Raw genomic sequence first — 14,085 nt, 5'->3', positions numbered from 1 at the left:
TAAGAGGCTGTGCTTAGGTTTTGCTTTGATAGGGAAAGGCTATTTTTCTTTTGTCCTCAGTTTGAGGGAAATTTTCGTACTCCTGAAATGGTCTTTACTCCTATGGAATGGCCTGTTTGAGGTTTCAGTGCAATGCCTGTGGTATTTACCAAGTCCTTCCAAATTTGGAGGAACTCAAATTCCAAACTCTTTGTAGTAGACAGCTGGTGGAATTTCTTCTCAGGTTCTGTATAGCTGTTTTTCCTCAGTTCCTTGGAGTCTTATCCCACATATGCACAGTAAGTATTCAACCAAGGATCTAAAATGAGTATGTGAAGATTTGTGGGTTCTCTGTTCTATAGCCCACTCTTTTCTGGGGTCCCCTTTAATTTCTGTCCACTGTGGTAGACTCAAACTCAGTCTTCTGACTCATTGTGCCAATGTGGTTGTGACCTTCTGCTGGAGCTGTATATTTACTGTGTGTCATTTGGATTGTATTATTTCAAGATGATAAATATGATAAATCAAAATAATATATCAAGTGTTTGATAAGCAGTATGCAGAAAAATAATAGGATAATGAGAATATGATAGAGTACATTACTTATTTTTAAATATTTTATTTATTATTTATTTGAGAGGTAGAGTTACAGACAGTGAGAGAGAGAGACAGAGAGAAAGGTCTTCATCCCACTGGTTCACTCCCCAAATGGCCGCAACAGCTGGATCTGGGTCTTTCCGAAGCCAGGAGCCAGGAGCTTCTTCCAGATCTCCCATGCAGGTGCAGGGACCCAAAGCACTCAGGCTATCTTCTACTGCTTTCCCAGGCCATAGCAGAGAGCTGGATTGGAAGAGGAGCAGCTGGGACTAGAACCAGCATCCGTATGGGATGCTGGCACTGTAGGTGGAGGATTAACCTACTGCTCCACAGCTCCAGCCCCAAGTACATTGCTTTAGATGGTGTGGTCTTGCAGTCCTTGGTGAAATAAGTGGTAACGGAGTAGAGATCTGGATGAAGTTAAGGAGCATTCAAAAGACAAGGGATCTTCAGAAAGTTCATGGAAAATACATATCTAAAAAAAATCTATGCATGAATATAAAATTTTGCACAAAATTAAACTTTTAGCTTATCTTAAAATCCATTTTCTACAAACTTTTTGAAGTATCCTCATATCTGGGGTTTTGAAGGGTTCAAGGCAAAGAGAATAGCAATGCAAAAGGCTTTAAAGTTGGGAAAAACAGCAAGGTAGTCACACTGGAAATGTAGGAGGAATGAGATGTAAGTAGAGTTGGTGGCAGTGATTGTGGGAGACAAATCATGGAAGTTGTGGCAAGGACTTTGGCTTTTATTCTGTTTGCTAGAAATCAACTGATTATTTTAAACAGAAGAGTGACATATGGATTGTGTTTAAAAGGTTCAATCTGAATGCTGTGTAGAGAATAGGTTATATGGGGAACAAAAGTAGGATCAGAGAGACCTATAATAAGGCTATTGAAATTATTCAGGCCAGAAAGTTGGCTGTTTAAACTCGAAGGGTAGCGGTAGAAATGGTGAGAAGTGTTTAGAACCTGCATAAATTTGAAATCAGAACCAAGAGTTGAGAGAATCTTGAGGCATTTATAGGTTGTGAGAAAAAGAGAGAAGTTGTAAATTATTTACATCATTTTTGGTTTGAGGAACATGGTGAATGTTAGCAGCCCATTTACTGAAATGGGAAACAGTGGCAGAATGAGTAGGTTGAAACAAAATATGTATCACTGCCTTTTTAAAAAATATGTGAGAAAGCTGAGGTGTAGACAGTTTTGATGAACATTTAGTCCACTTTTTGTTACTTTAACTGAAATATCTGAGAAGAGGTTCCTAGGGAAAGAAAAGATTTGTTTCTGCTTTCAGTTGAGGTTATAGGATGGGGCAGCCCCATAGTCCAGAGGTTGGTGGAGGCTGCTTAAAATGAGTATGGAGTCAGGATCACATGATGGGCCAGGAATCCCAGAGAACCTAGGCTGAACTTGAACAGAAGTAATCAAACCTGGGGATATGATGAGAGTGTTTGAGGTTTTATATATTTTCTGGAATGGTGATAGTCAATGAACCTAGCACCTTATAGGTAAGGAGTAATTTTGGTTTGTTAGATAAATTGAAAGAAGATTCAGTCTCATCTTTAACCTTGTTGTTCTCATATGGGAATATATATATATATATATATATATATATATATATATATGTTGTAGGTAACACAAAGTACCTGAAATGAATATTGTAATTTATCATTCAGAAAGGGTTGATTAGGAAACATAAGATCTGAATTTGGACCTTAGACCTGCCTTTTACTCTTGTGTAACTTACAGCAAATCACTCTCCAGTTTTCAGCCTTGTTTTCCCCATATTTTAAGTGAAAATATCTATTCATATAATTATTTTAAAAATCAAATGTGATTATGTATACTCAATAGGCCTAGCACACAACTGTACATCAAACATACAATAAAAATTTATGAAATCAAAATCTTAAAATCCACTGTGAGATATTCACAAATAATATGTACTAGGAATCAAGTATGTGGAGAAATTCCATACTTATTATACACATTATTTTAAAAAATTATGTATATTAACATAGATGTTCTAAAGAATATATGACTGAAGACATGTTCATGTTTACTTCACAGGTACTGGTTTGCTCTGAAAAATGGTTACCATATAGCATTCAAATATAGCAGCAAAACTAGTAACTTCATGGAAGAACAAATTGATCCACATAAAGAAGTTATAGATAGAGTGACTGATTTGAGCATGCTCAGACTGTTTGAGACCTACCTGGAAGGCTGCCCTCAACTTGTTCTTCAGCTCTACATCTTTCTGGAGCAAGGTCAAGCGAATTTCAGTCAGTGTAAGACTTTCTTTTTAAAATTTTTATTTATTTGAAAAACAGAAACACACACACACAGAGGAAGAGAGAGAGAGAGAGAGAGAGAGAGAGAGAGAGAGAGAGAGAATGAATGAATCTTCCATTTGCTTGTTCATTCCTGAAATGCCTGCAACAACCATGGATGAGCTAGGTGGAAGTCAGAAGCCCAAACCCAATCCAGGTCTCCATGTAGGTGGCAGGGACCTAAGTATGTGAGCTACCATTACTTCCTCCCAGGATGTATATTAGCAGGAATTAGAAAGGGAGCCAGGACTCAAACTCAGGCACTCTGATAATGGGATTCATGCATACCAAGCAGCGTCTTAACTGCTGTACCATCTGCCTCCCCATAAAAAGAAATCTTTTCATAGATATTTGAGATAAAAAAAACATTTATTTACTATATAAAAGTCACAGTTACCATTAATTGCTAGGGTTTCACATAGATTTGGATTCATCTGAGGGCCACATTGTCATTTTTCCTGGTGTTCACTCAGTGCTACACTCACAAGTGAGATCAGCCCATTACCCTAAAATCTCCCTGTTCTCAATTTCCTGTAAGCCTCTAAAATGTAGACTATACTTTGACTGGTAGTAAGCCACTAGAGTAAACCTATGTGTATATGTGACTTATTTTTCCTGGTGATGTAAAGAATTCTTGGGTTGGGATCTGTATCATGTTATATGCAAAAGTTAGAAACAAAACGTAGTTGCAAAACTAGTAACTTCATGGAGAAACAAATTGGTCTGCATAAAGAAGTTATGCTGTTTGAGACCTTCCTGAAAAGCTGCCTACAACTTATTCTTCAGCACTGCATTTTTCTGGAGCGTGGTCAAGCAAATTTAAGTCAATATAAAGCTTTAATTGTTAAATTTTTATTTATCTAGTTTTTGATTATTTGAAAGGTAGTGTGTGTGTGTGTGTGTGTGAGAGAGAGAGAGAGAGAGAGAGAGAGAGAGAGAGAGAGAAAAGGAGAGAGAGAGAAAAGGAGAGAGAGAAAGTGGGGGTAGGGCAGGAGAAACAGCGAGTTCTTGTCTCTACTAGATAATTCCCTAGATGCTCACAGCAGCCTGTATTATATAGGTAGATCTGTGCATGATTTCAAATGATACATGGCTCTCTTTAAATTATGGTTTCATTCTTATAGTTTCTTCTTGAACTAAGAAGTTGAGATGAGTGAAAAGTAGCAAAAAATAAGATCCAAAGTGTCTTAGTGACTTGGTAAATAAATAAAATCTTTAAAAAAATAAGTTGTTGTAGACAGTATGAAAAATGTATCTACTAGAAAGTGTTTAGAAAAAAATTTATTGACATAGGAAAGCAATGGTAAAACTTAGGCATAAACTTTACTATTGACATGCATTTAAGGATACAAATAAATTATTATATAGAAAATGTCTGAAAGAAAATATGCCAAAATGTTTAATATGGCTGCTTCTGGGCAGTAAGATTATTAATGATTTGTTTTGTCTTTATGCTTTTCCAAATTTTCTGTATTAGCTGTTTTATTTGACAATCAAAAAATCTACTTAAAATGTAAAAGAATCAGGTTTATGTATAAATACATCAGAAGACTAAACATATTCTTTTTTAAAAGATTATTTACTTGAAATAGAGCAAGAGCTGGGGGTGGGGGGAGGAGATCTTCCATTTGCTGGCTTACTCCCCAAATACCTGCAACAGCCAGCCAAATCCAGGAAGCAAGAACTCGTATCAGGATCTCCCTGTGGGTGGCAGGCACCCAAGTACCTGGGCTATCAGGATCTGTCTCATATCCACATTAGCAGGAAGGTGGATTGGAAATGCAGAGTAGCCAGGACTCAAACCAGACCCTCCAATGTGGATTGCAGGAATTCCAAGTGGCATGTTAAGTCACTGCACCACAGTGAAAATATTCTTTTATTTCTGCTCATTTTGAAATCACATTGAAAGGAGAATAAAAGCATGAAAACAATATACATACAGAAGGATAAAGAAATTTAAAATAGATTAGCAGATTAGAAATATCAATAAATATTTAGAAGATAGAATACAGATAGGCAACGGGTTATTTGAGTCAACTCTTCCACTGAACGGCTAAATTATTATAGTCTTCTCACTGAAAATATCTAATAATATTAGAATATTTTAAAAGTCTTCCCTAAACATGAAATATATGATATACCAGACCAAAATGTGTATGAAGGTGGGAATATAGCATAGTTAAATAGGACTCTAAAGGCGTTTATACCTTGAGGGTTTTTGTTGAGCCTAATAAATAGGAGATTCTGTTTTGATGACTTCTCAGGATATGAAAGAATACAAAAATGCAAGAGTCCTTCCAGGGGTGGTGAGGTATTTCTCTGGTAGTAAATCTTAATCAGTAAAACTAGGATTCCAAAAGGCATGCTTCCTTGAGTGAGAATGAAGTTACCTAACTCAGTCCCCACTTCCAAGACACAGCTAGGAATGCTGCATTGAGGCTGAGTAGAGCAGGAGAAGAGATCCCTGAAAAGTTACAACAGTAAGATTTGAAACCAAAATTCATACTTATTGGCTAATCCAAAAAACAAAGCAAAAAACTTACAAAAACCAAGCTGTGAATATAGTTTAAAGTGCTAGACTGAAAGGTGTCTGGCAGAAACAAGAATTCTCCTGGAAGAACTCATCTTATCTTAGGCCTCAGATAATTTTCACAATTAGTTTTCTAAGGAAAATGAATGGTTAATAGTAGTTTATAGCTCCCAAAGACATAAGATATAATAAGTAATTACCAGCAAAAATAAGAAAAAACTCTGACGTTAGATTTTGGAAATTAACAGATGCAAAGTACAAAACAATCATCCTATTATGTTTAAAGACGTAAATATTGAACTTGAAAATATGATACAAGAAACTATAAAAATGAGTTTATATTTGAAAATGAAATAAGTAGAACTTAAGAGAACTTAAAAACATCTAAGAACTGAAATAAACTCAGCAGATTACACAATGAGTGAGTCAATGCCAGGTGAAAAGAAATTAGATTGTAGCTTAAGAGACAGAAAATATGAAAAAGATAAAGAGACATGAAGTCTAATACACATCTGTGTACATTCTTCAAAGGAAAGAAAAGGGAAAAATGGAACAAGGCAATGTTGAAAAAGTTAATGGATGAAAAGATTTCAAAATTGATGAGAGATACCTACTCACATATTCAAGAATTCTGTTACCTCACAAGCATACTAGATAGGGAAAATCTATACCACAGTATTTTACCTTTAAAGGAAATTACCAATAATGTACTTCAGACAGAACAAAAGTGTTCTGAGGTGCAAAAAAGAATAAAGAGCAAAAAGAAAATAGTGGGTAAATCTAAATGAACATTGATTGACTCAAACAAAAATAATACTATGTGGTTAAGAAAAAGATAGAATGAAAATACAGGTCAATGACTTGTAAGTCAGGTGGAAGGTAAATGGAGTTAATATACTTTACTTTTTTTAACTTTTATTTAATGAATATAAATTTCCAATGTACAGCTTATGGATTACAATGGCTTCCCCCCCCCCCCCCAATAACTTCCCTCCCATCCGCAACCCTCCCCTCTCCCGCTCCCTCTCCCCTCCCATTCACATCAAGATTCATTTTCAATTCTCTTTATATACAGAAGATCAATTTAGTATACATTAAGTAAAGATTTCAACAGTTTGCACCCACATAGAAACACAAAGTGAAACATACTGTTTGAGTACTAGTTATAGCATTAAATCACAATGTACAGCACATTAAGGACAGAGATCCCACATGAGGAGCAAGTGCACAGTGACTCCTGTTGTTGACCCAACAAATTGACACTCTATGGTGCCAGTAACCAAACTAGGCTCTCGTCATGAGTTGCCAAGGCTATGGAAGCCTTCCAAGTTCGCCGACTCTGATCATATTTAGACAAGGTCATAAAAGACAGGGTGAGAATAGTAACCAATGATCCTAAGAGTGGCATTTACCAGGTTTGAACAATTATACAGCATTAAGTGGGGAAGAGGACCATCAGTACACACAGGATGGGAGTAGAGCCATTGGTGGTAGAGGTTATGATTACAAAGGAATGAGGCCCAAGTGCGCTAGACAGGGTCTAGAACAAAGGCCAGAGTCATTATTAGAGGAGCTAAGAAAGGTGCTGTCTAAGCTACAATTAAGTTTTCTGATTGAGAGGCAAATAGAACCTGACAGTAGGGGCTTGATAATAATCTGTTGGGCTTTAGGCCTTGTAAGTTAAGAGGCCCAGACCTATCTATCTCTTTGCATGGGGTACATCCTAAGGGAGGTGTGAACCTCCTGGGGGAAGGCACTCTGTTGACTTTCATTACTTGGCTGTCCTGGGAGGAGAACTGGCCAAGTAAAGGCAGGGGGCATCTCTAACAAGAAATTTACTTCTGCCTGCAATGTTGCTGACCCTACTTGACCATCCCCTCAGCTGCAGTGGTCACTTTGGAAGTTGGGCTGAGTGAAGGGCTTTTCAGCTTAGAGCCAATAAGATCTGTGGCTCTGACCTGGGCATCCTTCGACTCCAGGGCAGGTCCATTTCCAGTGATCCAACTCTTGGCAGAGCTGCCAGGGCTCTTCCCAAGCTGACTTCTGCTGAAGCCCAGGCTTACCACATTGAAAGCCACTGCAGTGGACTGGCCTGTTGGGTCTCCTTGAGGGCAGATCACTGTACAGATCAGCCATTAATAGGCCTGCCACCCATTGCTTCTGATGCCTAGCTTTCTTTTCCTCCTGGTTTGTGTTCAAGCAGACCAGAGGATGCAAGTCAAGGGAGTGCCCGTGTCCCATCTCTAATCTTCGATGGCCTGAACTACAAGTCTATAGTCACAGGCATGTTCTGTAGTAGTTTTTCTAAGGTAGACAATGCCCATGAGGAAAATTATATTCTCACTTTAAAACTTTCTTTCCCTTTTGTCTGAAAGGGAGGTTTTTTCTACTTACTGTATACTTCGCTGATGGCGAAGTGAATCTAGCTATGAGATTATTATTTAAATTCTTATTTTGGCTATGCTATTACAGAAAAATGTTAGCCATCTCTTTTATAAGGTCTAAAGATTAAATTGTGCGTCCTACAGATTCCTTTATAATAGAATTAGTTTCCTACCTTGAAGAGAATAGAGAAATGAAAGAACAAGTTGGGCTTAGACTAGAGAAATGAGGGAGCAAGTCCTAGATCGCTTGCTGACAATAGCAATATTACATGAATACTTAGCAAATACATGATTTTCAAATACATGATTCTTAAAATTTATAGAAGGCATTGGACCTTCTGGTAAATGTTTTCTTAAGTTGTTATCTAATGGTTGAAACGGTTTGCTAAGTATTCATGTAATATTTTCATTATTTTAATGTTCTTTTCTCTTTTTTTAGCTTTATACTCTTTGGTTGGCTCTAGATTACATAATGATTTTAAAATTTCCATAGAGAGAGTACAAGAATAATTCCATCTTCTCTCTAGTAAAGTTAATTAAACTTTCCATTTTAATTTAGAAAATTTCTCTTCTTTGCTAATATCACATTTTTTGGGGTTGTCATAAAATTGTAGAAAATATCTACTAATTTAATAATGTGCTATCAGATTTCAGGATATTTAAAAATTTTTTATTTTTAGATGAAGTGACAAATACTATATCAGTTGATATCACTAGTTTATTGTTGATATCTTATTTAGTGAATAGTGCCGATTTTTTATGTTTTCTTTACTTATGTCAGTATTTATTATCAAATCAGGAAGAAATGAATAGGAATCTGTTTAATGTTATCAGGTGAGGTCATTTCAGACTGAGGGAATGCATAAGCAAAGACATGGTTTGAAATAGAAGGAATTCAGTTTGGATAGAGTATAATGTACAGGTTAGAGCTGTAATCTGTCAGAAGAAAATTAGAAACAGGTAGGCAAGCAAGAAATGGGCAAAAATGTCAAACTAATAGTGTCTCCTGGATTAAAATACACACTGTGCCCTAACAGTAGGAATCAAAGGTCTGTTGCTGGCCCAATCACATGAATGGCCATACAGTCCTTCCTTGGTGTCTAAGGGAGATTGGCTCCAGGATCACTGAAAATTCCAAAATCTGCAGATGCTCAAGTCGCTTGTATAAAACAGCATGGTATTTGCATATAACTTATGCTCATCCTTGGTTATACTTTAAATCATCTCTGTATCACTTATCATACCTAATAAAGGGAAATGCTAATGCTACTTGAGTAGTTGACATACTGTATTATTTAATCATGACTGGAAAAAATATCTGTACATGTGCAATATAAAATTTAATCAAATATTTTCTATCTGGGATTGGTTGAAGCCATGGATACAAATACAATGGATATGGAGAACTGACTGAATTGTGAAATGTTAAGATTAAAAAAAATGTTAGAATCCTAACTCTGCCACTTATTTATTCAAGCATTTCTCATAAGCACATGCTTCTACACCTAACTTAAACATTTTTTCACTGAATTCCCTTAGCCCAGTTCCCCAGAATGCCCACAACCACTTCAAAATCAAGGGAAAATGTGACACAGGGTCAATAGGAATCAAGAGAGAGGATTTAATCAGTTAAATACAAATGTCTTATTTTGGCAAATTAAAAAAAATATGTGACTAGATGAACACATTGCTAAGACTTTACCATACTTGGTAGGAGACTGGGTAATGGAGGGTATTTGAAATTTAAACTTCACTGTCTTCATGATGAATCCACCTCTGAGATAAACAATATTGATTATCTTTAAGCATCAATTTGTTTAATATGCATGATATTATTTTTTTTGACAGGCAGAGTTAGACAGTGAGAGAGAGAGAGACAGAGAGAAAGGTCTTCCTTCCGTTGGTTCACCCCCCAAAATGGCCGCTATGGCCAGCGCACTGCGCTGATCTGAAGCCAGGAGCCAGGTGCTTCCTCCTGGTCTCCCATGTGGGTGCAGGGCCCAAGCACTTGGGCCATCCTCCACTGCCTTCCCAGGCCACAGCAGAGAGGTGGACTGGAAGAGGAGCAACCAGAACAGAATCCAGTGCCCCAACCGGGACTAGAACCCAGGGTGCTGGCGCCGCAGGTGGAGGATTAGCCAAGTGAGCCTCGGTGCCGGCCAATATAATTTTTTTTAAGATTTATTATTTGAAAGAATTACAGAGAAGGAGAGGCAGAAGCGGGGGTGTGGGTTGGGAGGGAAGCGGCGGCGGGTGGGGGGGGAATCTTCTATCTGCTTGTTCATTCCCCAAATTGGCCACAATGGTTTGGACTGGGCCAGGCCAAAGCCAAGAGCCAGGAGCTTCATACAGTTCTCCCATGTAGGTGCAAGGGCCCAAGGACTTGAACCATCTTTCACTGCTTTCCCAGGAGTAACAAGGAGCTGAATTGCAAGGGGAGCCGCCTGGACTTGAACTGGTGCTGATATGGAAAACTGGTGCTTCAGCAGTGGCTTTACCTGCTATACCACAGTGCCGGCTCCATGTTATGTGTTTTCTAAGGAGACTGCCAAAGAATGAAAACAGGGCCTGCCACTGATGGGTGTGAATTATTAGATTAAAAGAGTGAATAAATGACTCACACCAACAAACTCAGCACATCATTATATCATTTTAGAAAAGCAAAGATAAGGATCAAATTCTGGAAGATTTTAGAGAAGAAAAGACCAGAAAGATAGAGAAATTGAGCGACAATTGAAATTCTTAAACACAGCAAATGAAATTGTAACATAAAAGAGCAATGACTTAAAGTTTCAGTGGAAAAAGTGTTTTTTTATCTTTAAATTCTATTTTTAGCAAAAACTAACAATATGAGGATAAAGACATTTTGTGACATAGGAGATCTCAAAAAAAGTCAGCTTCTGGGAAACTGTTCTTATTCTGGAGAGCTTAATCAAAACCTGGGAATATAGAAAGAGGATATAGAACTAGAAACGAGGAAGTGAAGGCAGAAGAGAGGTTAAAGGAAGTCCTGAGAAGACAGGAAGTTAACCTTGAGAGCAATGAGTTTAGAGCACAAAGATGGTATTTTTTTTTAAACCTAATTGTGATACTGTTATAAAAAACTAAGAAAGTAAGGCAATTAACTTCCAGAAAAATTAAAAGTATTAAAAGAAAGAATATAATCAGAATGGTTTGGTAGTTTAAACAAAAGCTGTGTTTATATAGTAATAATAAGGTAAATATTCAATATTGATTTCATCAAAAACTTATGTTACTCTTGGGTGGATGAGAGGAGAAAAAAATGAAAAGATGACACATCTGGGGCTGCTGCTGTGGCGTAGTGGGTAAAGCTGCCGCTTGCAGTGCCAGCATCCCATATGGGCACCAGTTCGAGTCCCAGCTGCTCCACTTCCAATCCAGCTCTCTGCTATGGCCTGGGAAAGTAGTAGAAGATGGCCCAAGTGCTTGGGCCCCTGCACCCACATGAGAGACCTGAGAGCAGCTCCTGGCTTCTGGCTTCGGATAGGCGCAGCTCCAGCCATTGGGGCCAACTGGGGAGTGAACCAGCAGATGGAAGACCTCTCTCTCTTTCTCTCTGCTTCTTCTCTGTGTAATGCTGACTTTCAAGTAAATAAATAAATCTTAAAAAAAAAAAAAAAAGAAGAAGAAAAGAGGACGCATCTACGTGTTTGTGTGCTAAATCCTCTTCCTGATAGGGAATTGATAAACAGTATCTAAAACATATAAATAAAGAACAATGTGTGCTTTATGTAGAAATATGACAATAAATGTCAGAAGAAAAGCTAGAAGAGTTGATAATGATTTCTTGTGGGTGTTGGAACCAAGGGTGAGGTGCAGTAAGGCAAAATACTACTTTTCTTTCAAGTTTCATAGAACTTTATAAATTATTTGTATGTGTTAATTCGTTAGAAATTAAAACCAATTACAAAAAAGATATAAAGGGAATTTGAGGCAAAGTGATGTTGTGTTTCAAGTATTTTTGTATTAAAAAGGAAAAAGAAGTCTAACTAGTAATATCCAGGGTGGAATGTGCTAAAACCAAGAAAGTGGTTTTAGCCATGGATAAGGCCCTGTCTTTGTTATCCTCATCGATAGATAGGAAATTGTAAGTCTGCCTCTCATATTATGCAGACTTACAATAAAGCTTAAAGCAGATGAGAAGCAGTCTGTATTCTACTCTAAAGTGCTCTTATCTAATTCTCTAATATCTTTCATTTTTATAGAAACCCTCTGTCTTGGCCGGCGCCGCGGCTCAATAGGCTAATCCTCCACCTTGCGGCGCCGGCACACCGGGTTCTAGTCCCGGTCGGGGCACCGATCCTGTCCTGGTTGCCCCTCTTCCAAGCCAGCTCTCTGCTGTGGCCAGGGAGTGCAGTGGAGGATGGCCCAAGTGCTTGGGCCCTGCACCCCATGGGAGACCAGGAGAAGCACCTGACTCCTGGCTTTGGATCAGCGCGGTGCACCGGCCACGGCGGCCATTGGAGGGTGAACGAACGGCAAAGGAAGACCTTTCTCTCTGTCTCTCTCTCTCACTGTCCACTCTGCCTGTCAAAAAATAAAAATAAAAAAAAAATAATAAAATAAAAAAAAGAAACCCTCTGTCTTGACACTTGGGCTAATAGTGATTTGCCTTTTGAAAATAGTAATGAACTTAAACCTCTGTTGTTTGTTGGGGGAAAATATCAAAACTATAGAAATTTTTAAGTTTTAGAACATATTTTTATGTTGACATATTATCTTGTTAATACTTTGCACTTATATTAAGTTTTCTTTTAAACATTTCTATTCGTCCACCCACTCCAGTTAGATTTATGCCCAAGGTAAAGGCCAAAAAGTTTAGAAAAGCTAACATTATAAATATTATCTCTTAACTCCCAGAGTATGCAGTTTCTAGTATACCAGTTGCTAAATAAAATTTTCTCAATGAACTTATTAAAAATAATTATAAGGCAACCTGATATAATGAGTAAGTACATAAAATTTGGATCAGAAAGATTTTCATTCAAATCTGTTTTACAACTTGCTACCTCTGTGACTTGGGTCAGGTAATGTATCTCTTTAAGCCTGATTTCCCTGACATGTAGTAGAATATTACAATCTTCTTCAAAGATTAGAAGGAATGAGTATTTAAGGTGTCTGACAGGTGTTAGTAAGTGTGTGTGTATACACTTAAGTCATGTATGGCATAGAGTAACTTAGTATTGTAATTATTATTCCAATGATAATATATCATTTCTTTTTTGTTTTGTAGATTTGTCTGTCGTGGTCTCTTGCTGTGCTGTTTCTTGGTCAGCAGTTGATTATCAAATAGCCTTAAGAAAATCCTTGCCTAATAAAAATCCCCTTAATGGATACTGTCCCAAAGTCACGTATCTCTTTTATAAGTTATTTACATTGTTATCTTGGATGCTTAGTGTGGTACTTCTACTATTCTTAAATGTTAAGGTTGCTTTATTTTTATTGTTATTTATTTGGCTTTTAGGTATAATGTGGGCATTTAAACAACAAACTCAGTTTTGTACTTCTTTTAGTATGGAACTCTTATATAGGACTGTTGTTGGATTTATTCTTATTGTTACATTTTTTAACATTAAGGGCCAGAATACCAAATGTCCAATGTCCTGTTATTATATTGTAAAGGTACTGACCACACTGGGGATACTGGTTGTGTTCTGGGTTTACCCACTCTCTATTTTTAATGCAGATTATATTAGACCTATCAGTATCACTATAGTTCTTACTCTTCTCCTTGGAGTTATTTTTCTTATTGTTTATTATGGGATTTTTCACCCAAACAAGACTGAAGAAACAGAGTTTGATGAAATTGATGGAAAATCAGTTCAAAGAGATTGTAGAATAAGATATTTTCTAATGGAATAAGCTATTCATTTGGGAGATTTTAAAAATTTTTGCTTCATTGATTAATAAAGAAAATACATGTTGGGTATGGGTTGTCTCTTATTTTTACTTTGTTTAGTTTGAGGTCAATTCTGATATACTAATTGTAATGTTAATTTATTAAAATTAAAATCTTTCTTGGTTTTAAAGATCTTGAGTACTCACATATTTGCTTATTGACTGCCATCTTGAGCCTGAAATGGTAGAAATGCTCTGATTCCCATAATAAGAGGGTTGTAATTGAGCTTCCGTCTAACTCTTGTCATTGTTCCTGAGCTAAAACTGCTATGCCTGATGTAGAGAAGTGTAAATGGAGAAGAGCAGAACACTTCATTCTTCTTTGCATTGTCGTCTTGATT

General features: G+C 37.1%; 1 protein-coding gene across 3 annotated transcripts in view; it reads left to right on the top strand.

The window, feature by feature from the left end:
- XKR9 (XK related 9) overlaps positions 1-13,790 on the top strand; it is a 36,708-nt gene extending 22,918 nt beyond the window's left edge. For all 3 annotated transcript variants that reach the window (XM_062189553.1, XM_062189554.1, XM_062189552.1), the window contains 2 exons: positions 2,649-2,869; positions 13,080-13,790. In XM_062189553.1, the coding sequence (XP_062045537.1) occupies positions 2,649-2,869; positions 13,080-13,708 (850 nt within the window). In that variant the 3' untranslated portion in view covers positions 13,709-13,790. The remainder of the gene's footprint in view (positions 1-2,648; positions 2,870-13,079) is intronic.
- The last annotated feature ends 295 nt before the right edge of the window (positions 13,791-14,085 follow it).

Source organism: Lepus europaeus, chromosome 4, assembly GCF_033115175.1.
Source record: "Lepus europaeus isolate LE1 chromosome 4, mLepTim1.pri, whole genome shotgun sequence".
In the NCBI taxonomy this organism is placed as follows: Eukaryota; Metazoa; Chordata; class Mammalia; order Lagomorpha; family Leporidae; genus Lepus; species Lepus europaeus.
This window is presented reverse-complemented; position numbering and strand designations above follow the sequence as displayed.